The sequence below is a fragment of the Phodopus roborovskii genome, unplaced genomic scaffold (genome assembly GCF_943737965.1).
Source record: "Phodopus roborovskii unplaced genomic scaffold, PHOROB, whole genome shotgun sequence".
NCBI classification, from domain to species: domain Eukaryota; kingdom Metazoa; phylum Chordata; class Mammalia; order Rodentia; family Cricetidae; genus Phodopus; species Phodopus roborovskii.
In genome coordinates this window covers 425,280-450,140 of record NW_026125931.1, presented here as the reverse complement: position 1 = coordinate 450,140, position 24,861 = coordinate 425,280, and the positions used below count along the sequence as shown (strand labels likewise).

The following is a 24,861-nucleotide window of genomic DNA, read 5'->3' as shown; positions in this document are numbered from 1 at the left end:
TGATCTCAGAGTTAGAGGGTACAGTGCTGGGCAGAGCTGTGCTTTCTTCATAATAGTGTTTCCTTTGTCTGGAAATACTCTGAGGACTGTAACAATGAATTAATCCTCTTCTTTATCGGCCTCTAATGGACTCCACCCAGCTAGACAATGCCTAATTCTTTCCAATTGCTATAATAAAAGCAGCAATAAAAACTCCGTGGTAGATTGAGTCCACTGGGAGAATAAATTGGGTTGAGAACAGATGAACTGTCCTTGTTTCTCTGCAGATGCCTAAGCTTGGCTTTGCCCTACCCCAGCTGCCCTCAATGCAACTCCCACTGCAGCCCTGCTTGTTGGGGACTTGTCAGTTTCTTCTATTTTTGCTGGGCCTCCCAATGACCCTTTCATGTCATTCTATGCAGTTTCCAGTTAGCTTTTACAAGTCTGTTTGATCTTCATTTACAATATTCCCTTCCCTGCCTGCGTTGTTCTGGCTTCTGAACAAGTTTTCTTCCCCTTTGCCCAGAGCCTCCCAGCCCATTGTTGGTAGCAAGGAATGTTGTTTTACTGTTGTCATCAGAGCCTAGGGTAAATCGTGAAGTTAGTTTTGTGGTGTCAGGGTTACCCTGGAAGCTTGTTCAGTGGCAGGAAGATGGTGGCAACCTCCCAGAGTCAAACAAAATATATGCATTCTTGCCCTGAATCTGCTAGTTTGTACTCTCCATGAAGAGATTGTATTTCAGGTGCTCTCAGAGCTCTGCTGTGGGTCTGTAAAATGTGGTTATTTACTAAAGCAAACTCCATAACCAGCATAGTGAAACACTCTCAGTGATTCTAAAACTAGGTGGGGAAGAGAGCATGCCTTTTGACCCCTTTATTTCTTTTGCCTTTGAGAATCCGAAGGGCCCTGAAAGGTGAGAACTGTAGCAGGAAGAAAAGAAAGCTCTCTTGAAAAGCATTCCCTGGGAGTGTACTTCAGCAATCCCGGACAGACAGAAGCAGTTCAACCCAGAAGGCAGCTGGGTATAGTAGAAAGGGCTTTGAATAGGTTGAGCTGAAGTATGGAATCCACCCCTCATTTTTTTTTCAGTTATGGGAGCTCTTGCAAGTTAGTCTTGCTTGCTTTCCAAGTCCTGTTTTCTCATATGCAAAATAGAGAAGTGAAGAATAATACCTCATATCCTTGTTCTGAGGATTAAGCTCGCACAATGTCTGATACCTAGTGAGCGTTCAGCACATGTTCATTTCTTTTCAAGGCACATCTAGTCAGATAGTTTTATGTCTGTCACAGTGGTATGAGGTTCGTCCTAGATAACAGAAATACCTGAAAAAATATGACGAGACATACTGTGTATGTCACGGTCCCTTGTAGCTGTGCTTTAGTATCAAATTCAGAAACAAAATTTCTCCTCTCACAGGTGAGACTTAGCCTTCATGTTTTACAAACTAATAGAAAAGAATCAGTCCCATCTTAATACAAGACATATTTTGAAGCTATATGATTCTTTCGCATCATTGGTCATGGTGATGGTGGTTGTGGTTGTACTTACTAAAGTTTTGCTGATGCTGTCACATGTTGCATTATGTTACTTCATTGGATTCTTAACAACCATGGATTAAAGAAAACAGCAATGTAACCTGTGTTTTTATGCATATAAAGTGTTTTTATCCTTTCTTAGAATGTCTTTTATGAAACTGTGAGTTTTGTCTTTTAATTGAAAATTAGTCCTGCTATTTTGATTATTGTTGAATAGCAGGAATTATGTTGTGGCAGTAGACAAGTCTTTGAATAATACCTGCCCCTTATTGTTCTCAGCATAAAAGTCCTTCCCAATAAGGTGTACAGCAAGTGAAATGGTAATCTGGCCCTAACATTAAGTTTTTGGTTTTATTGAGTCTGTGCTTTTGGACTATAAACCTTACAAATGTGGCTCAGTCCACACCCATGTCTACTGCAGTGTGGTAAGAGGGGCCTATAGTCACGTATCTCTTTTTCTGTAGCCTGGGACATGCTCAAATGGACATTATCATCCTTCCTCCAGACTGGTTATTATCCAAAATATTTCAGCAACTTGGGTTCTGGTTAAACTGTTTCTCCTCAGGGCATGCCTTGTTGAGAGGAACAAAATGCTCTGGTATATTTCACAATGCTTTCTCCCCCCTCCTGGTGCTGATGACACAAGGAGATTTCTTCTCTGATCTCCTGGGAGAACCTGGGTGAACACCTGGCTTCAAAACTTCCAAAAAATGTGGGTGTTCCAGTATGAGTGCCTCTCCTGGGAATTTAGCCCTCACATTTGTACATACTGAGCTGCTAGCAATTAATCAATTCTAGGTCAGGGTTTTCTAACCAGCTTCAGCTCTCCATGGTCTAGTCTCACAGAATGCTAATTTCATCAACTGTGACCCTCTGCCCATCTCTCTCTACTTTGAGTAGGATTTGAGGTTGCATCTGTTTTATGAAATATTTTTAGACTACTTGGTAAATTATAATAAGGAAACAGTGTGGAAAATTGTGTTCAGCTTAGTTACTATTTTGCCAGTGTAAGAGCATTTCATAAACACAAAACTCAGAGAATGAACTTACTCTGTGCTGTATGTGTATATATGCATGCATGCATGTGTGTTCGTCTTTGTGTTGTGCTTAATCCTTCTTTGTGACATTTTATGTCTACTTATCCACTACTTCTTATTTACCCAGCAAGTTAGTGGCTGATCCAGTGGTAAGATCTACATGTTGTAAAGTTTGATTCTTTTAGCCATGGGTCCATATGACTTACTAGTTTTGCTCACATAAGGCTTTGAGCGAGCCTCAGGAATACTATTGCTATTCCATGTCTTCACAGATAAAGAAAGCCAGCGAGAGAAGGAGAAGCTGGAAGCAGAGCTGGCTACTGCTCGTTCTACCAATGAAGACCAAAGGCGACACATTGAAATCAGAGACCAGGCATTGAGCAATGCCCAGGCCAAGGTGGTGAAGCTGGAAGAAGAGGTAGGTGTCCTCAGATAGCATATGAGCCTGAGAGTAGGAGATTTAGGGAACTCCTGGGCTTCTCATCCTTTTGAATATGCAGTTTATGCAACCTTCCAACAGGGAGAAGAGCCTTCTTTTGCTTCTGGTTACAACTGCTGAGACGAGTGTGTCGATTCTGATTTCATTTTCATTCTCTGCATGGTCCTTTCTTTTGCTCCATACTATGAAATCAGTACAGTCAAAGGAGATTTCTCCCGTTCATTTAATGAACAGTTTTCATACCCTATTCTCCCCACACTCAATGGGAAGCCAAGCCTGTCTCTTGTCTTAGGTTAGGCATGCATCTTTGACAATTTGCTTTGGAGATGGAAGCAGTCTTCAGAGGCCTAGGACAAAATAAGACCCAGGGAGAGTTTACACTTTATGTCAGGAGAATGCATTGGTAAAGACCTTTGTTGTGGCTTAGAGACTAGTTTCAAAGAATGTTATGATGTGCTATGGCTGAATTTGTCAGCTCTTTGAATGAGGGGATGGAGCCATCCCTTCACAAATACAGGGACCCCTGAACTATTGAAAACATGATTAAATATGTGTTTGATTAGTCTCCATGTAGAAGCTACTCTATTGCAACACTAAAGTGTGTTTCTGTGAAAAAAGAGGGAAACGTGCTGCTGTACTGTCATTAATTATTAATTAATCCTGGTTGGGTTGTGATTGTACTAGAGTAACATTAACTCTTAAATGTTTTCAACCTTTGGGAATGAGTATATTCCCACAAATATATGCTGATGAAGTATAAATTGACTAAGAAATTAAAATAATCAATGGCTGTTTCTGTCTTATGAGAGTGCTTTTCATATGCTGGGTGCAGTGGCACATGCCTGGGATCCCAGCAGTTAGGAGGCAGAGGCAGATGGATTTTGGTGAATTCAATGCTATTTTGGTCTACATACTGAGTTCTAGGACAGACAGAGAGATGCACATACTCTGTCTCAAAACTGGAAGTGAGAAGGAGGGAGACGGAGATTTGGTCATTACTTATATTTGGTGAACATGGCTTAAGGAAGGCCATGTTGAAAGACACTGAAAGACCAACCTATGTCCTGTGTAAACACACATTGTATGGCTCACGTTTGGCTTTATGGACTTTTCTTATTTCTCAGAAATTTGGAGTTTTTCCAGGGAAATGTTTTCTTGCCTGTTTTGCAAATACAGATTTATGAGAGCATTCTCAGAACAGGCCGTTTGTGAGGGGAGTATTGTCTCAGATTTTAAGTTCACAGTCACTCAGGTAATTAGTTTTCATTGCATCAAGATGGTAGGGAAAATTATGAATGTATTGATCCAAGGACCCTTGGGGTTCTTTTATACCTTCATCTCTTGAAAAACCCACATGTAGGTACATTCCTGGACATTCATTTTTCTAATCCACTTTACCTCCTGCATATATGTCTCTGCAGTCACCCTTGTAAGCATTCCACAGAAGGGCCACCTCAGGCAAGAACTGTTTTCCTAAAGCTGCAACTTTCAATCTCTTACATGCTCAATGCAGATTCCTCTGTGAATCATGCTCTCATGCCATCTACAGAGCTATGTTGTTAGGGCGGGGATGAAGAGACCTTTTTCTCTGACAAGTCACTGTGATACAGACCATAAAATCAGTCTACGGCCTGGGTAGCAGACAGCCAGATGAGGAAAATGATGCATTCCTGACCTCCTTATCCTTATATTTTGGGACACATGGGTCCTATTGAAGTTGACACTGATTAAATGTATCAAAAGAGCTTTGTGTCCTAAAGAAACTGCAATATTCTCACATTCACAGGGAGCTTCCCCATCACCTCTAGTTTAACCTCGCTGTGGCGTTTCCATAGATGTCTGGCATATCTTCTCACGAGACTCAAGGCAGCCTGGGCTTCTGGCCGGCTGCTACATTAGGAGAATACAGAGTTGAAACAGTGGCTTGGGTGGTGGGAAAAACGGACTTGGCAAAATCAGGACGGAAAGATGTTGAGGGTGAGCATAGTGAGCACAACATACAGGAATATATAAAGCAGCAGGTGAGAGGGCTGGCGGAGAGAGCCAGTGAACCATATTTGGGGCTAGAATAAACACTATAGAGATTGAGGAAGAAGGAGCTAATGCTCAGCATTAGAGTGTCTGGTGATGCTTTAGACTTGTTACACTCATCAAGATATCCAGTGTAGTTCTCAAAGTACTGTTGTCAACCCAGCCACTTCTCAAATGTACCCACACCTTGTTTGATCCCACTGCCACCATCATTCTTCAGGGATAACATTTGTCAGTCTTCCTATGTCTCTCACTACTAAATTTATTTGACTTTTTGTTTTGTTTTGTTTTGTTACAAAGGTAATTTCTGCCACATCACCTCTCTACAAAGTAATAACCAGATTTCTCTTTGCCAGCAGTAGAAGATGCTGTCTTATGTACAAACATTCATATGTTTAATACTCTCTAATAATGTTTAACCAGTTGGACTCTGTTGGTGAAGTTTAAGCTTATAAAATAGTTAGAATGTGCTATACATTTGTGTGGAAGTCTAATCTAAGCGTATGAATTATGTGTACACTTAGAGGGTAAATACGATAACGTACATATGCAACCAGGCATTTCCCAGGGTGTTCTGCTGGTGAATTGTTGATTTATTTGAAAGGCATTTCATCAAAGGAGGAAGTTTCTCATACCTGTGACAGTGCATTTTCTTTGTAGTGGGTGTTGGTTGTTTTATCCAGCATCTTAAAGAACAAATTTTGTCCATACATCAAATTGAGATGGGGCATCCTCTCATAGTTTGCTTCTTTCCCTCATTCCTTTATAACTATGGCTTTTTGAATTCCCCAGGTAGAAGCCTTGTAGGTTTCTTTATTCCCAATGCAGCAAGTTTCCAGAGGTGGTGTTTTCCTCTTTAAGTCTTTTAATATCTACCAGCGGACCGCAGACTTTTTGGCACAGGACAGAGGCAGCTTGCTAATACCAGTCTAGTGTTACCAAATTGCTTCAGTGTGAACCCTGACTTAGAGCAGGGTCACCGGGTAAAACTAAATCAGATCAAACTAAAACTACTGAAAGCTCCCTGGGCAACATAAAAACACATTGTATGAAGGAGAAGAACTGAGAAAATATATTGTAGATACGATGTTTACAAAATACCACTTGTAGGCAATAGAAGGCAAGAGATAAATCAGATATAACAAAGGCACTGAACTTTCTTCTTTATCAGCCCCATTGTCCTTGAGAAGATGGGTGACTGTATATGTCAGTGTTCACTCAGGTATCATTAATAATGTACACCCTCTACCTAAACATCTGTATTTTCAATCTTTGAAGATATTTACAGGTTATCTGTTGATGTGGCTCAGTGATAGAGCACTTGCTTGGCATGTGGGTGGCCTGGCTTTGAACCCAAATAACAAAAGAAAAAGAAAATGAATAACAACAACAACAGACATTTTCTATCCTCTAGGAACATTACAAGTGTTACTATCATGTTTCCATGCATGAGAATATTAAAGCACAGACAGAGTAGGCAGGATAGTTAGTGAGGCATCTAGGGAAAAGGCCAATACCACTAGCCCTGCTTCTTGTCTCCCTGTAGAAATACAGGAAAATGGTGGATTAAAAAACTTTCCTGTGAAGGCCCAAGACAAGTGGTCAGCTTGAGGTGCCCTAAAACTAATTTTGTATATAGCTATAATTAAAAAAAATCAGTTTGAAAGACACCCACAGTTGTTGGAAGGAGGGAAGAGATGCCATCACATGCTATTCATTTGTAGGGATCAGGTTTTCCTGAGTCAGAAGAGGTTATGGGATCTGCCAAATTCTTGGGAATGGGTTCAAATTCTTACAGGAGTGCAGTGGAAAAGATGATTGATTCAGCTCGGGAGGATTTGCCCTGTTGGTTATCAGATTACTTTCCTGTTCTGCTTTCTCCTCTTTCTTATGTTTTAATGGTTCCCTTTGTGTGTGTGTGTGAGAGAGAGAGAGAGAGACAGAGAGACAGAGAGACAGAGAGACAGAGACAGACTCATATAGTCAAGGTTGCTCTTGGATAAAATCGTCCTTTGAAAATTTGTCCTGACTGGGAATGATTTGAAACCCTTTTAGTGATTTGGCCAGGCAAATAAATAGTTAAGAAACATTGGTAGAGATCAAATATGAAGACAAAGGGAAATAATGGGTTAAAGAGGAAAGTAAGTGAAGGAAAGTGAAATATCTTTGACCAGTTTTTAGAACCAGTGTGTACTAAGAAAACTTAAATGGATGGAATGATTTCTTCTATCCACTGGATAACCAGGGGGATTTAGGTTGAAATGATTGATTTACTTGGCTTCTCTAGGAACTCATGGGTACAGAGCTTGATTAGAAACTCAGAATGACTAATCTGTGGTTTTGAAAACTCATTTTCCACATGAAGACCTGAGCCACTCTTGTGGATTGGAAACTCATCATTTCCTTGAACACTGAAGACATGAAAAAATAAATCATCTAGGATCCTATGAAAAATGCACATTTTCTGTGACCTCTCTCTCTCTCTCTCTCTCTCTCTCTCTCTCACACACACACACACACACATACATACATACACACACGGGGGGGGGGAGACGACATTTTCTTAGTTCTTTACCTCCATGGCTATGACTACATAATATTAAAGGACCCTGTTTTAGATCTTATTTTGTTTAGAACTCTTAGAAATTGCTCATTGTTAAATATGAAAAGGGAATTCCTAGCTTTATGAACTATGGGAGTTTAAAGACCTGTAGAAATCATCATAAATTGTCTGTCTAATTTAGTGAGTGTGTTTCTTTAATTTCTGAAAACAATTGACAGCATTGGAACCTGTCTGACTTGGTAATGACTTTGTCCCCTATAGAAGAAAAATAAAACAAAATACCAAGGACATTTTATAGCAGATGCTCTTCAAACCCCTTCCCATGTTAGCTCATTTGATCCTTATAGAGTATACCACACTATTATCATGTCCATGTTTTTGACTAATGAGTAATAAAGCCTCAGGGGAGACATCAAAACAGAAGTTCAGAGAGATTTAAGTGACTTCAAGTTGCATAGCTCTTAAATGAGAATGCCAGCATAGGGACTCAGGCAAATGACAACTTAGGACATTAGATTTTTACTGTCTATATGTTCTTTATATGAGAAGGAATCATCAATATTTCCAATGGCTTTGAAAGGTAAAATTGGAGGCCTACTGTTGCAATTAGTAATCTTAATATTTGAAGAGCTTAGCAGCATTGATTACTATAAAGGTAGGGAAAATAACAGAGTTCACCATGATGAAGGTAAAAGTGAAGAATAGAAAAATCTAGGGTAGTAATTAAATTGAAGCACATAGGTTGTGGTACTTATTGATGATCTACAAAATGTGGAGTAAATAACATTCACAAAGCCCTGCATGGGCAGCATTCAGCAACTGTCACTTTCCATTGTGACATGCCTAGAGGTTAAGTGCTTCCTAGGTGCTTGTGGTGTTTGTAGGTGATATATATTGTCTGAACTATATGCCAGTGTTTAACAAACTCAGAGAACATTCCATCCCACGTTTTTCTCATTCAGAGGGTTGGATAAGTGGCTCTTCTATCAGGGAGTGTTTTTCACAGGATATTTAGTTTTCCTTTTTGAGAAAGGCAAGATTGACATGACACTGGGTTGCTTGCTTTTCAGTTTTCATTGCTGTACTTCACTAGCAAGGCAGGAACTGCATGCTGTCTATGTTTAATTGCTTTTAAGTATAACTGCTACAAGCCTTCGTAATTATAGTTCCCATTCTCTACATTAACATGAAACTGCTCCCTTTGGGTTTTCAGAGTGATTCACAAATGAATGCATTCAGCTTTAAATAGTTCAAGAACATCATAGAACCCAAAGGTGAAGGATAAAGAATGATTCCTTCCTTCCCAGTACCAAATACTTAGAAAATACCAGGGCAGAGGCTTCCTGGCCCTAAATGTCATGCTTATCCTAGTCAGCAAAGACTGGCTTAAGCTTATTGAGAGACAGAATATGATGATTTATTGGTTGATTATATACCCTAGGAAATGTCCTTAAATAGCAAAATACCTACACTTAAATCTACCTCTGTTGGGTTACAGTGCTGGATTGAATGAGGCCTGTCTTGAAGGGAAATGTCAACAAAGCATTGAAATAGTTTTGCCTTCTCATGCCCAAAGCAGATGCCATAGGTCTGGAGGCAGGACAATGTAAGATAGGTTTCCTGCCACATGGAGAAAGCTCTATAATTCTAACTTGGATAGAGGAGGATTCCAAACACTGTTTTCCCACCAGTAAGTGGCAATGCTTTTGAAAGGGAATACAACAGAATTGTGATTTAGACTCATTACCATGAAGGAGATAACTGGTTTCTACCCTGAGAAGTTCTGATTGATGGGTCCTGTTGTCTTCTTTAAAGCTATGTGGACAATGTCAGTACAAAGAGCAATTTCTTCCATTACTGCTACCTACTGAAGTCAGTCAGGGCTTAGGAATTACCCACAGTCAAATGCATGGGTTTGTTTTTAATATAGGTTAGCAAGAATTTTTTAACTCTTATTTTTAGTGGTGAAGATTATCCTCAAAGGGAATAGTAACGGCAGGTGTATCCCACTTGGGTTGATCTCCTAGCATTGACTGATGCTCTAAAGGTATTGTGAGAAGCAGAGTCTGTTCTTTTGCAAGCAAAAGAACCCATCCCCATATTCCAATCTTCTTGCATGTTGGAGTATGAATATCTTATTTAAGGCTCTCCAGTCACTTCCTCACCTGCTGCTGCTGAGCCAGCATTTGGCTTGCAGGTTGAAAGGATATAAAACTCACAGTCTTATTCCCAGTTATCTCAACTTTTGCTTTGGTATGTGGCTTATAGACTTGCAAATGTGTTGACTCAATCATGTTTGAATCATGCTTGACCCCTTCATCCACTGAGTTATAGATAGATTCATTTGAGTATTTAGGGACCCTTGGCTCCAGAATAAAAGTAAAGAGTGTACAATCCACAGTCATCAACCTCAACTTTGGAAATAAAAATCCCAAATAACTTTTTGGTTTGTAATAAAAAGAAGGAAGTGGGACACGGCTGGTCCTGAGGAGATGAAAAGGCACATGAACCATCACTTGGCATCAACAATTGGAGAAGCAGAAGTGTTTCAAGCAAATCAATATAGGTTATTTTGGATCATAACCAGGGAAATTTTTCAGAAAGACATTTATGGCTTCTTTATATCTTTAGTAGCTGCTTCCTTGGGGAAGGCATCACTTTTAGGAAGGAGGAAGAATTCAAAGGAGGCGCCTATCTTTGGTCACATTATTTGTATGAGATACACATGGCAACCAGCAGCTTATCCCAATAGTTCATCTCACTGTTACTCTTTTTCAACAGGAAGAAATCTGAGCACAGGGCTAGATTTGGGGGTTTCATAACTGACCCTGTTGCCATTTTTTTTCCTTCTTTCCATTTGCCAATCTCCCTGCCTGGATGTGCAGCTGAAAAAGAAGCAAGTGTATGTCGATAAGGTGGAGAAGATGCAGCAGGCCCTAGTGCAGCTCCAGGCAGCTTGTGAGAAACGTGAGCAGCTGGAGCACCGACTCCGGACACGTTTGGAGAGGGAACTGGAATCCCTTAGAATCCAGCAGGTACTGGGTTACTTCCTGGGGATGGACAGAGATCAGTGAAATGATTCTGCCCAACTGTATTTTAATGAGCCATTATGCTTATTAAGGTTACTTGCAGAAATTCTGGCGAGATGTAGGTGACTCAAATGCAGCTGGAAAGCTTGGCCCAGTGTGATGACTCACAATGGCCAAATCGCTAAAGATCCCTGACCAACATTCAGGCTGCTCCACTAATCAGATTTTTTTTTTCTCTCGAGCAATTGTTACTACTTATATAACCTCGGGGAGTGGGCTTATGAATCTTGTGTTAGGTATCTTAATATTGCTTACTTCTTTACTTCTTGAGGCTCATAAGTTCCATTTATTTCCCAAGTCTTACAAGGTATGGAATGAAGGAAAGGAAGAAAAGAAATGCCATTGCGTGTTCTTTTTTTTTTTTTTTTTTTTTTTTTGGTGCTTGGTGAAAGACACTAGAGGCATTTATTTACATGCTTGCTCATCTTTACATTTTCACCATCTCCCCATGTTACTGCAGAAGGCTTTGCCAGTATAAACACAAAGCCTACCTGTTCCCTTAGCTTCCTATTCCAGCAAAATCCATTGTAGTTTCTTCCATCTTTTAGTTTTCACATGGACCGAAACAAGAGACCCTATATGAAGTGAAATAGTTACAAACCTACATTCTTAGATGTTTTGGGATCTTGGGCAGATTTTCTGTTGTTTTATTTTGAGACCAGGTCTCATATAGTCCAGGCTGGCCTCCAGCTCAGTCTGTGCAGTTATACATCACCACATCCAGCTGGAAGTAGTCCTTAGAAATCTTTTGGCCATTGGGTTTCTAGGAGAAAAAAAATCAAGAACCCCAACCCACACAAAATGTTGCACAACTCACCAAATATCTCATAAATTAGGGATGGTTTGGGAAACAAATCATAGATTTAAAATTTTTCCATTTCCCTAGTGCAGATTTTCTTTCATTAATCTAATTTCTTAACAACATAGCAATTTGATAAAGTAAAGGCAGATTTTTGTTCTGATCAAGGAAGTTTCTTATTGCAAGCCCAAGTCCTGTTGTGATTTGAATTCTCCTTCCTTGTTTTGAGTCAGGATTCAAACTAAGAGCTGAGGTTGGGATTAGCTTAGTGATAGAAAACTTTACCAGGGCTCACAGCACTAAAAAAGTATCTTTAGGTAGATTGAGGCCCGGAGATACAGTTCAGTGACAGAGTGCTTGCCTAGCATGCACAAATCCAGGTTCGATCTCTACGGCAATACAAACAGGCAGGCAGACAAACAATAGCTTGGACAATCTCTTATAAAAATGAAAGCTCTTCACATTGGATTTGGTAGGGGAGCTGTGACAGGGGTTTCCTTAGTTCAAGGCCAGGCAAGGCCAAAGACTGAGACCCTGTCTTAGAAAATCATCAATGTTAAGTAGATATAAATAAGTAAATAATAAATCATCTTCAAGTGGATTCTGGGCACGAAGGTTGTTCTTTCACTAACTTGAAGGGTCTCGGTGTCTCCCTTAACAGCGCCAGGGCAACTCTCAACCTACCAGTGCTTCCGAATACAACGCTGCTGCACTGATGGAGCTCCTTCGGGAAAAGGAGGAGAGAATTCTGGCCCTGGAAGCAGATATGACAAAGTGGGAGCAGAAGTATTTGGAAGAGAATGTGATGAGACATTTTGCTCTGGATGCTGCTGCAACTGTGGCTGCACAGCGGTAAGTAGTTGGTAGGAGGGGGCCACTAGATGAAAGAGAAGAATGGGAAAACCACGTATCGTAATTTATTCAGAGATTTCCCAATGCTAGTCTCTTTTAGCACTCTTTCCCCCCACCCCCTCCAGTTTCTCCTCACATACATTTTCGTTCTTCCAATTACACATAGACTGGATGGCTTTGGGGTTAGAGGTTTAAGGACTTCAAAACGTGTACTCTATGACCTTTTTGGAATCATAACTGAGTTTGCCTTAGCGAGCTGGAGTGTTGCAGGTGGGCACCTTCCCCCTATTAGCTATCGGCACCCTCGGCTACATGTGCTTGCTGTTTAGTCTCCGTACCAAAGTGAAATCCCCTCCAGAGAAATTCCACTCAGAAAGCAAATACCACTCTGGAATAGCTGCTGCCATTTGATAGTTCTGGCTCATCCTGGGTATGTGCCGAAAATGAGTCCATCACTGCCCTTTGAGAAGGTCTATATTTGAAGGCCACATTCTCTGTATTCCTGAGCTCATCACATATAAGTAATCTCAGTCTATCTGGTACAGAGAGAAAAAGGCAAGAGGAATGTTATTTCTGGTTTCTTAGACACCTTCTTTGTGTATTATAAAAAGTAATTATTAGGTAGCATTTAGAGGAAATAATTACTCTTCACTAGTTTTTCTGTGTTGCTGCTGTTCATAACCATTAGCTGGGAAAGAACCCAATAATGGATAGAACCTACACATAGACTTGAGTATTGAAGGTCATGTAGGGTATATTGTACCCAAACAGGCTCCTGTCCAGAAAGTTAATAGAAACAGTAGTGTTTTTTTTTTTTTTACATTCTTACAAATGTGATACATCAGTAGAGTCCAGCACTTGCTAGGCATTGGGCAGTGATAGATATGTGGAATTTATCAGTGTGCAAGATGGACTGGCACATTCTCAATCTGCTCGGGATTCTCCCAGAGTTCTTCCATCCTCCATGTGAGGAGATAACCTCATACCCTTAATGGACTGAAGGTGTCTTTGGCCTAATCTTGGTTGTCTTCATGAGCTAAAGCTTCCCAGGCTCTGTTTCCTGAGAAAAGCTTGCTCAGTAAAAGCCAATTTCCTAATGGTGTGCAAGGAAACTCCAGCTGTGTCAGAAGATGGTCACAAGACTTGGGGGCAGATTAGAAGCAGAATGTAGTGTCAAATTACCTACAGGCTCCCAAAGAAGTACAGCACATGTTCAGAGTTAATGTGAAAGACTGATGCTGAAAACCTAGCTGTGGTGAGCCATGGAGATGCAGGGTAATTTTATCAGCTTCAGGCAGATGAATGATACAGCTCGCAATGGGACTGACAACAGAATGGGCTCCAGGGCAAAGTACAGGAAAGCCAGAAAGGTACTTGGTGTGAGGGGCCTTATATAAAGAGAAGAACACCCATTCCTCCTCTCCTGTATTGAAAGCACTAGGTAACAATGAATTCCTTTGTAGATCTATGTCTAAAATAGGTTGGTTCATATGACTTGCATTTGATTTAAATTGAATGGCTTTTTTTTTCACTAGGTTGTAAGTAATCCTGTAATTACTGCTTTCAGCAAAAATATATATGATTATCATTTAATATGATAAAATACCTCCCGTTCCCAGCATTCCCAGCTAGTAGGAATAGGAGACAACAGGAGAAAACGGGAGAGATATTGTCTTGGAATTCCCATGACATAAATGAGCTAGACTAGATGAATTCTCCAGATGCTTCTATTAAAGATTTATACTGTAGTTACAGAGATGGTATCATTGCACTTTGCTATGGAGAGTGGTTCCCTTTTCTTCATTCTTCATTAGATGACAAATTTCGGGAGTAATAGCCAGAAAATGTTATTTCTTAAGTTAAAGGCTTTCCTGTCTACCTTGCCAAAATCTCTTCACATTCCTTCTCCATTTGTTACCTTCCCAGAAGCCAACCTAAAGGGAGACCTGAAGAGTCTGCCCTGTGACCTCTTTCTGTGGTGGAAAACTTCATATATATATATTCTTTCATTCATTGCAATTTTAAAAGGCTTAATACTGGCTGCAGACAGAAAGTGCTCAAAATTTAATCAAGGAAGGAAAGAAGAAAACTTGGGAGCAAAGAAGGAAGGAAAGGAGTAAGGGAAGGAAAGATTTGGTTTCTATATGTGTAACTTATATCCCCTGATTTAATTGGTACTACATTTTCACACCGTGTTTACAACTCAGTGTAAAATATTCTAAACATCACAGCTCTATGACAGGTAGCTCACAGGTAAGTGACATGTTTCACAGTGAAGTCACCTTCTTTGAGTGATGTCAGTAGTAGCTGTAAATGATAGCATTTTCTTTTTTCAGTTAAAAATGTTAGTCACCATAGTGAAAACTAACCACTTCAAGTGTACAATTGGATACATTTTGGAAAATAAATACAACAGTGGAGCTACTACCTAAATCAAAGTAGAAGACACATTTTCACATGACCTTGTGTCCCTTATACTTCATGCTCTCACTAGACAATGACTCATCTGGTTCCTGTCGATATAAAGGGAGTGGTATTGTGTTTGTACTTTTTGTTTTACTTCTTGTGCTCAGCATAATTATTTTGAGCCTTCCCATTTGATGTATGTATTAATAACCCATGCCTTTTTATTTCTTTTTAATATGTCATACAGTGGATATATCATAGATGATTTAGCCATCCATCTGGTGATGGCTATTTGGATTATTTCCAATTTGGGACTTCTAGATATAATAAAATACAAATTTTAATAAAATAGTAAAGATAAAAGTTTATTTTCTTGGATTAGAAGGCATACCAGGGTAGTCTGTTTATACCCTTTCTAGCACTTTGATTCTGACTAACCTTTTGCCAAGCGAAAGCTGTTGCTACAATTATTTCAAGAAGGTATAGGGAAATAGAAGTTTCTAGGAGTAGACAGTGATACTGATCAGAAGTGCACATAGGTGAATTCTATTCAGGGTAAAGGAAGGAAAGAGTGGGAGAAAGAAAGAATATAGTAAAGACCTTTGGCTTTTCTAGAAAGGAAATGCAATTTTTTTCTTATTTAAAATAAGTACTTGAGGTGAGGGCAGCACAGATGTGTTATGTCAGTACACCAGGGGAAAAGGCTGTGAGTTCAAAACCAGCTTAGGCTAAACAAGACCTGTATAAAATAAAATAGTATTTGACATTTTAATATCATTTGTCCTAAGGATACTAGAAAATCTATTTTCTTTGTTGAAAATGGGCAGTGCTCTTTGGAGAACTTTAAACTTATAACTTGCCCTTACAATGCTCAAAGGTAGGTGCGGTCATCCATTCGATTCTCAGGCACAGAGGAATTATATCATCTAGAAATCCATACCAAAGGACACAAGAGCCAGAACTTAAAGCAACATGTTTATCACCTTACTTGTCTCCTAGATGCTGTGTGGCTCAATGCTTGTGAACTTGACATCACTAGCTCTTCAATACAGTATTAGTTGAGGCTTATTACTTATGCACATGGAAGCATTATAAACAATTGCACCATCACTTCCTGCATTCAGGCTCAGAATTACTGGGTCTCTAGAGAATCTAGGTATTTAATATGATAAATGGAAATCCCTACGGAGAGGTTTTTGTTCATTCCCAGAAGCCCAGACTTGGCGATGCAGATTTTGAGTTTGAGCTCATAAATGGTGAATTTATGCCTGAAGAGCAGCGAAAAAGATAATATGATAACAACTCATCAACCCTGCAATCTGTCACATTGAATTTACTGATTTGGGTTCTTAACTCTACTTAGAATGTTTCCATTTTATATTGGGAAATTTAAGTCCAGAAAAAGGGGAAGTAAAGTAAGAAAGGGCAAGAAGAAGACATATAGCACACACGGCTATTTTTTTTTTTTCCTTCCTTAGCGGCCTTTCTCGGCTTCCATATTCTACTTCTCATTCTGTATTCTGTTATAGTTACCTTGTTTTATACCATGACTTCTCTGAAAAAATGCTGTAATAGTAGTTCTTATATCTCTGAGATTAAACTTTAAATCTCAACAGCTTATTGAATCTTGCCTTGTGGCTGTTCTCAAGACAACTTTTCTTCAATAGCTCTGAAATCTGATGTCATCAGCACTTTCCAAAAATTTTCTCCTTGATTTCCTGTGTGACAGCAAACAGTAGTCCATGATTGGAATTGCAACTACAGTTCTGATTTATGCTGTCACCATCACACCCAATGCTACCATTGATATAGTCTCCAAGTTCAGTCTCATCCACCTCCTCCAGCCTGCTAATGTTTCCCTGGCTACTTTACTGGTTTGTATTTTCATTATTGCCTTGTGGGATTACTGCAATCACCTTCCTAGCTGGTCTTCTTGATTCAGGTGCCTCTCTCTTCTGATCCATCCATCACATTTCCGCAACAGATAGTGCTATTGTCCTAAAGCTTGGCACAGGTCCTTTCATTCCCCACTGTAAGTTCTAGTAATTTTCAGTGCCTATTAGACTAAAGTCCAAACTCATTCCTGTGGTGGTTAATTATTTATCTTTTGTCTTCCCTTGCAAGTTTCCTGAAGCCAGAAACTAATCATTTCCACGTCTTTCTCCTCTCTGGCCTCCCACAGTGTTCCACTTATGGTAAAGTTCTTGTATTAAATAAGCAGAAAAAAAACAAACCCTATTTTTGATCATCTGAGACAGGGTCACTATGATGTGACCTTGCCTGGCCTAAAGCTTGCTATATAAAGCTGGTCTTGAACTTGTAGTGGTCCTCCGGCCTCAGACTTCCAGGTTCTAGGATCACTAGCATGAATCATCACACTAGTCAAGATGAAGTTTAAATGGCCACTAGGTGTTTTAAATAAGGGTTGTGCTGTGGTGACACACATCTTTAATTCTCTACTCAGGAGGCAAAGGCAGGTGGATCTCTTGAGTTCAAGGCCAGCCTGGTGTATAGAGCAAGATCCAGGATAATCAGAGCTACACACAGAGGAAACACTGTCATTTGAAAAAGGGCATTTTAATTAGGAAGCCAAGAGTGACAGTCTCAAGAGTATGGTAGTTTGGATTGTGCTATCAGATGAAAAAGATAATTTAGGGGCCATTGACAAACATCTGTTTATATTTAAGAATTTGAGATGATGGTATATCAGGTTCAGGGGCAAGTGTCTTAGGCTTTGCATGCTGTTTTCAGACTGCAGCCTGTATCTCCTGATATTCTTGAGGGCAGTCTCAGAGTACTGGAACTTGTTCTTCAAATGCTGTACTAGCTTGCACTTGCAAAGCCACTGGCTTCATAGCCCTAGATTTCTACAAGGAAGATTGATACTGAGGGCTGTCCTGGCAGCCCTGTAGGAATTCACTAAGTGCCCCACATTTCAGGCTCCATTCCTGAGGAGTTCACAGTGTCCATATCAATTAGCTGGCAGGGCTCTGTGTACCCAAACTGGTCTTTTATGCAATGAAAGTGGCAGTAGTCCAGTACTAGTTCCCCAAATGACAAACTGTACGTTCAAGCCCCCAGTGTCTGTAGACACCATGCACTTTTCAAGAGGCTTGGCTCAAAAGTGTTAGCCTTCAGTTTCCCTTGGCACTGTGTTAGGGCAGAAATAGCCTCCAGGACCAAGGGGTAGAATGTTGTTGTTGTTGTTTTTTTTGGGGGGGTGGTAAAATGTTTTAAAGTCATACCCACTTTTAGTTATTCTCTTTTTACTTATGCACTTCTCGATATTAAAAAGCATTTTTGATTGCTTTTTGCTGCGCCTGATGGTATGTGTTTTTCCATGAATAATTTTATTTTGTATAAAGTGGAAGGAAATGCCATTTTGATTGTCATTTTGATACAAGGAAGAGTAAGCATAAAGCACGTTAACTGACTCTCGAATATCAGCAAGTTTGTTAGTGGCAGAGTTTATGGAAGCTGAGACTTGATCCCGGGGCTGGCTATAGTAAAAGCCTTGATGTCAAGAATGTGCAGTGCTGGTTCCTCTCACACGGTCCAGTAGGATTGTGAACAAGTGCATTGCACGGGAAGAATGTAGAATTTGGGGATGTTAAAATAGTGTGAATTTGACATCTGTATCCCTCCTACTTCTTGACACCAATAACTTTGCAAATGAGCTATAGGCACAGGGACAGCATTGGCTTTTGCAGAGACCTACCAAACTTCCCCATTCTTAACAATAATTTACCACCTGTTCTTTCCTGTTATTTTATTACACCCTACATACACTCTTCATAATCTCAATGCTAAGAGAACACAGCTATTTAGCTTCCAGCAGATAATATGCCTAGGATCTGGGAGAAGTACAGTGAAGCAGGGACAGTTCATTCTTCTGCAGGCTATCGTCCTAATTTCCTTTGTAATTCCCTGTACGTCTTCCCTTAATCATAAGACCTCTTTCCCTTAGTCCTCATCTCTGTTTCCCTCTTTTGTTTCTCTTCCTTTCCCCCTCTCTTCCTCTGCCATTCTCTCCTATGCACACATGTTTCTACTTGTTAATAGTCATTGACTTAATGGTCTGAGACAATTCCAGGTGGAATGTGATGACCCCTTGCATAGCTGAGACTCTAGCAAGAGAACAGTCATTTAGTTGGTATAAGCTCATGCATTCAGCGATAGAGTGGTTCTGATGCAAATGAGATAAAGAACCAAAGGCCGTTTTTGTTAGTTCATGTGTCCAAACTGATTTTAACTGTTTGTGTGGCTGCTGTTTGTTTCTAGCCCTCAAACTGTCACAGATCCTACTCAGCAAATTCTCTGATTTTCTGCAAAATTTAATCTTTCCACTTTGTGACTGTTAGGAGACTAAAGTGGAAAGTGTAAATATTCCTCCTGCTGTTTGGTCACCTACAATCTTGAATGGGACTAGCTTCTAGAAGTTTTGGGGAGACATGTTGATCTAGTTCTGTAAAGCCGGTGTGTACACATTTTACTGAATCCCCTCTGACTTTGGCAGCCATGTCCATGTCAGTGCCTTTTCCACCCTGGAATCTTCCTTGCTGAAAGCTCTTCCCAGTAAGTCACTCAGAAGCCAACCATTCCTATTGAGATTAAATTTGCTTTAAATGATTTCAGCAAAGTCTCCACTGACTTAGGATAGAAAATACCAACTGTTGATTTTGATACCTACTCCTCATAATCACTACCCATTTTCCTCCTCAGAGACACAACTGTCATTAGCCACTCTCCCAACACCAGCTACGACACAGCCTTAGAGGCTCGTATCCAGAAGGAAGAGGAAGAAATCCTGATGGCCAACAAGCGCTGCTTGGACATGGAGGGAAGGTAAAATCTGGATGTGGACACAGATGGGTTGAGAATTTGATATTGAGACCAGCTAGATCAATAGGGAAGGACAAGAAAGTTTATTCATAAGTGGTGAACTTGATTTTATAACCTGTTCCTCCCATCTATTTTTACCCCTGCCAGTTGCTTACCTAGGGTTTGATGTGATGGCTTTTATAATGAACATTCTTACTAACTATGCAATTCCAAGTAGGGTTGCTTTCCCCTGTATTTTGTATTCTGCTAGATCTGAGATTTTGAGGTATTCTTCTTAGCATGACAGCTCAGTTCTTTAATACAGCCAACCTCACAATAAAACATCTATCCAAACTGGGAAATACAGCACCCAATGTTTTTTTAGACTCGGTGTCATTTACTTATTTGCTCGAGGCCATGTCTTAGTAGAAGACTATCTTCTCACTGAACTTACTGTTACTATAGATGAAGTCCTTCATCAAAGAATGACTTCCTTCCTTTATAACCTTTCTGTTTGCCAATATTTGACTTTGATTTTCTGATGTGTCAGCCAAAGCTCTTAGATGCTCTCTTGCATCTACTCGGCAGTCCAGGGGATGCTTTATATTTTCTTTAAATCTCTAACATACTGACCCTTCCCTCCAGTGCAGAATAAACTAGACCAACACTTAATTGAAAAGATAATGGGAATGCAAATCCATTTAGGCAGTGAGATAAGAATACAGAGGTAGCAACCAAGTTTCTGTATGTGCTTTCTCTCTGACTTTTAGGATTAAGACCCTCCATGCCCAGATTATTGAAAAGGATGCCATGATCAAAGTGCTGCAGCAGCGTTCCAGAAAGGAGCCAAGTAAGACAGAGCAGCTGTCATCCATGAGGCCAGCGAAGTCTCTGATGTCCATTTCCAATGCTGGATCAGGCCTGCTTGCCCACTCATCTACTCTGACTGGTACCCCCATCATGGAGGAGAGGCGAGATGACAAAAGTTGGAAGGGGAGCCTAGGTAATGAAAATAAGAGCATACAAGGGAAATGCACAGTGACATACTTAGAAAGTGTCCTGCCTGTGTTACACACAGCAAGGGGAAAAGTCTGTGATTCGGGGTCTAGAGAGGAGAATTTGAGGTTACTTTTCCCCCTGATGGAACTAGCTGCATGGCCAGGAGCTCTGAAGTCTCATGGTAAGAACATTAACTGAGGCAGAAAATGAGGATCCTGAGTTGTTTGGTGATGGGAAGGAAGATAACTTGAATTTTATGTTAAAAAAAATTCTCAGATTTGGCTTTTGCCACATGAGAACTTTGTTCAGTAATCAAATGGATTTCGTCTCAGGCAAAATTCAAAAGTACAGCCTCACTGTGTTCCTTCCTCCCCTACAGAAAGAGGACCTCAAGTTCTCTTTAAGCTAATGGGGTGAGGTGGCAGCTCTTGTTACCAAAATGTTCTGATATGGGAACAGAATGTGCTTTTTCGTTCAATTCCTATCCATTTCACCCCCTCTAATTAAAGCCTCAGAGGCCCATAGATACTGAGACACATTTTTTAACCCAAGGAAGCAACAAATATATATTTCAAAACTTTTGTTGTTTTTAATGCCTTTCTTGGTCCTCTGACTCTTGCAGTATCCTTTAGTTAGAACAAACATTCTGGAAGCCACTGTCATGTTTAGCATTGCAGTTAAACACCTAAAAGCACTCTTGTGAATATCCACAGGTACCCCATACCGCTGGGTTATTTTCAGCTCTCTGGTAATGTGGGATATTAATATTACTGGAACAGAAAAGCACTCAGACAAGTTGGTCTGCCATCATCACCAATGTGTGTGTGTGGGGTGGGGGGGAATCTATCGGGTACCAAGGACAGGGTAAATAATATGTTGTGTTAAGAACTGGATAATGAGGAAAAGAAGGGATCCTCTAAACTCCAACATCAACACTGGAGGCAACACAAACACTTTTCAAAGCAAATGCCAAGTGTTTTCTTTTTCTGAATTCAGACAAGGGTGACTAGTTAATCAGTATCTAGATGGGAATCATCTACTTTTCTCTTCTCCCTTGCTTCATTGCCAGGCATTCTTCTGGGTGGAGACTACCGTGCTGAGTCTGTCCCGTCCACACCTTCGCCTGTACCTCCATCAACTCCCCTGCTCTTGGCTCACTCGAAGACAGGCAGTCGAGACTGCAGCACCCAAACCGAACGTGGATCGGAATCAGCCAAAACCGCAGCTGCCACTCCCATCTCTGTGCCGGTGCCTGTTCCAGTTGCTGCTGCTGCCACTGCTGCTGCCATCACTGCAGCTGCTGCCACCAACACTGCCACAGCTGCCACCAACACCACTATCATGGTAGCTGCTGCTCCAGTTGCCGTTGCTGCTGCTGCTGCTCCGGCTGCTGCCACTCCCCCATCTCCAGCAAATGCCGCTGCTCTTGCTGCTGCTGTCTCTCCAGCCGCTGCTGTCTCTCCAGCTGCTGCTATCTCTCCAGCTGCTGCTGTCTCTCCAGCTGCTGCTGTTCAGATTCCAGCTGCTTCATGTCTTACTTCTGCTACTGTTTCTCCCACTCCTTCTGCTGCTACTGCTGCTGCCACAGCAGCAGCTGCTGTTGCTGCTGCTGCTACTGCTGTTCAGGTTGCTCCAGCTGCTTCGGCTCCGGTTCCAGCTCCAGCTCCGATTCCGGCTCCAGCAACGGCTCAGGCTTCTGCTCAGACTCCGACTCAAGCATCAACTCCAGCTCCGACAGCAGCTCCTACTCCAGCTCCAACTCCAACTCCAGCTTTGGTTCAGGCTGAGGGTCCTGCAAGTCCAGGTGCCACTTCTGGACCACGCTGTTTGTCCACACCAATTCTGATGTGCAACCCAGACAAGCCAGGTAATCCCAATTTTGCTTAGCAGATATCTTCTGCTTTTGTTCTCAGGAATTGATATATTAGCTGGTGCTTGCCATTTCGACAGAGTTGAGTGCTTCATGATCTAATAAGGATTGGTCAGAGGAGAGAAAAGAAGAGCTTCTGGACATGCTTTCTCTCGTTCAGTAAAATGGAAATGGTCATGAATGGCCATTTTCCCAGTAAAGTAAATCATGGGGATGCCTAGTCGGATTGTTTGAAAGGTTTTTTTTTTGTTTGTTTGTTTTGTTTTAAACTTTGTCTCTAAGTCTTTTCTAACCTCTCATTTTCACCGCGTAGATGGTCCTGTTTTCCACACCAGTACTCTGGAAAGAAAAGCACCCATTCAAATCCTGGGTCAAGAGCCTGATGCAGAGATGGTGGAGTATCTCATCTAAACAGCATCATCAAGAGCTGACGTTATCAGCAAGAGATCTTTTAACCATTTTTCCCTTTTGTTTGCTTAATCTGGGGTGATGATGGGGTTGGGAGGTGGGGTGATTTTTTTAAAGGGACTTTATATTGGACTCTTGTAGTACTTAATACCATGAGAACTCCAGTCTATTTTTGGAATACATAGGGAGTACCTCGAAATGATAGGTTAAGCCGAATGCACTCTAAAGCTTATTGGTGGAATTGATGCAAATCATGGACTTTTAACCTGTAATGATGTCCATTGATTTAAGATGTTTCAATTTGTTTTTCAAGTTGCCAATTTGAGGTCATTTTTCATTGAAGAATACAGTATGTGTGGAAGGCAGTTTGGAACACGTAGTTCAGAAGTGGAAATCCAGAGAAAGTTTGAGGCCTTGCTGCTTTGTCTAGCTACTACCTAGACAACAGCCACAGAAAGTTTTCACTTTGAGCTGGGGAAAGAAAATGTTTTTAGGAGCTCTGAAAGCTGGAGAAAAGGAAGAGAGTATTGGGGTTAAGAAGGGTGCTGGAGGTAATTTTCTCTCCCAGTTGCCAGTTACCCTGACCTCTCATATCGATGGTATTTATCTCCATTTCAATGGTGCTTTGGAAGTGGATTCTTTTGGTCCCCTCCTGGAGGTTCATACATTCATATATATACTCTGGAATAATTTATGCATTTGGATAATTAATATATTGCTTTCAGATGGTAGGAGAGTAAATGAACAGAGTGATGCACAACTTCCTCACTGATAGGGAGTTAGTTACAAGCCTTGATGGAGGTCTTCATGAGATGTTGCATGCAGATTTTAGTGATCTGAGAATAGTCATGAACATGGATGGCTCAGTCACCTTAAATGAGACCAGTTGACTGACTTAGCTTTTATTTCTTCCACAATGCAGACTCACAATGCAGTCCCCTTTTTTTGCCAATAATTTGCAAAATGAAGAAACATCTTTTATTTTTTGGACAGGTTGAATGTGTTGATTTTCTGCCTAATACTTGGAAATATTTCATTTATGTTTCCCCAAATTCTTAGCATGTGTCTTAAAGGCATATGCAACTGTCACCTCCATGGAAATAACACAAGATGTCCAAAGTACCAGGCTGCAGTCAGGAGAGAGGTTGATTGCAGCAATCTCCTCAACTACCTCTTCTCACTGTCAGTGACTCCACCTTGGAATCCCCTTGGGAAGCAGCTGGGAATGTATACATGGGCGGGACCAAACTGGGAGCCTTGCCATAGGGCTGCCTCTAAGGACACAGAGGCTGTCAGTTGTCATGGGTCCTTGTCCTTAGTCTCTGCCCTTCATTAAAATGATAGAACTGCAGATAGTATCACTAAGATCAGTTTTCAGGGGGTATAGGGAGGGTAAGGGGAGGGGGGCTATTAGGTAAAGGGGAGTAGAGGTTTAGTGATAGGTTAAGTTAGAGATCAGATTAATAGAAGGGTAGCCTGTATATTATTCTATGGGCTTTAGTGATGGGAAGGAACTTTATCTAGCAGTGTAGCTCTTCCATCTAATTTTAGTGATGAGGAATCTGAGACTTGGAAAAGTTTGAATTTTCAAGATCATTCAGCACATCTATCTGTACTGACAATTACATAGCTATTTTGGGAGAAATAATTATCTATAAAGAAGAGCCTGTTTTGAAGGAAAGGCATCTTTCTAATCTAGGGGATGCCTACTTTATGAAAATCTTGGTTTGACTAGATTGTTTGTGGTTCTGAACTCTTGTTGTGTCTCTGCTGGAGTGCCTTGTATGAAATTGTTTTCCTCATCCCATTTAATCATTGTGCTACATGAAATGCACCCATAAAAAATCAACTCAACTGTTTTCACTAGAGAATTGGGTGTCTTGGGTCATTTTGTGTATTCTGTGAGTTTAAGAGTGCTATATTTACCTGTATTCTTGTGTAGTTCTTAATTACCTTCCAAAGGATTTATTGTGTGTATGTGTGTACATGAGGGAAGGCAATGCAACAACTTTTAACTAGTTTTTCATATTA

At 40.7% G+C, this 24,861-nt stretch overlaps 1 protein-coding gene across 3 annotated transcripts in view; it reads left to right on the top strand.

Moving 5' to 3' along the window:
- Amot (angiomotin) overlaps nucleotides 1-24,442 on the top strand; it is a 54,739-nt gene extending 30,297 nt beyond the window's left edge. For 2 of the 3 annotated variants that reach the window (XM_051179005.1, XM_051179004.1), the window contains 7 exons: nucleotides 2,826-2,971; nucleotides 10,472-10,621; nucleotides 12,136-12,326; nucleotides 19,455-19,577; nucleotides 20,324-20,556; nucleotides 21,622-22,419; nucleotides 22,736-24,442. In XM_051179005.1, coding sequence (XP_051034962.1) covers nucleotides 2,826-2,971; nucleotides 10,472-10,621; nucleotides 12,136-12,326; nucleotides 19,455-19,577; nucleotides 20,324-20,556; nucleotides 21,622-22,419; nucleotides 22,736-22,833 — 1,739 coding nt within the window. In that variant the 3' untranslated portion in view covers nucleotides 22,834-24,442. The remainder of the gene's footprint in view (nucleotides 1-2,825; nucleotides 2,972-10,471; nucleotides 10,622-12,135; nucleotides 12,327-19,454; nucleotides 19,578-20,323; nucleotides 20,557-21,621; nucleotides 22,420-22,735) is intronic. The other variant, XM_051179006.1, reaches the window with a different exon arrangement.
- Nucleotides 24,443-24,861: the final 419 nt, after the last annotated feature.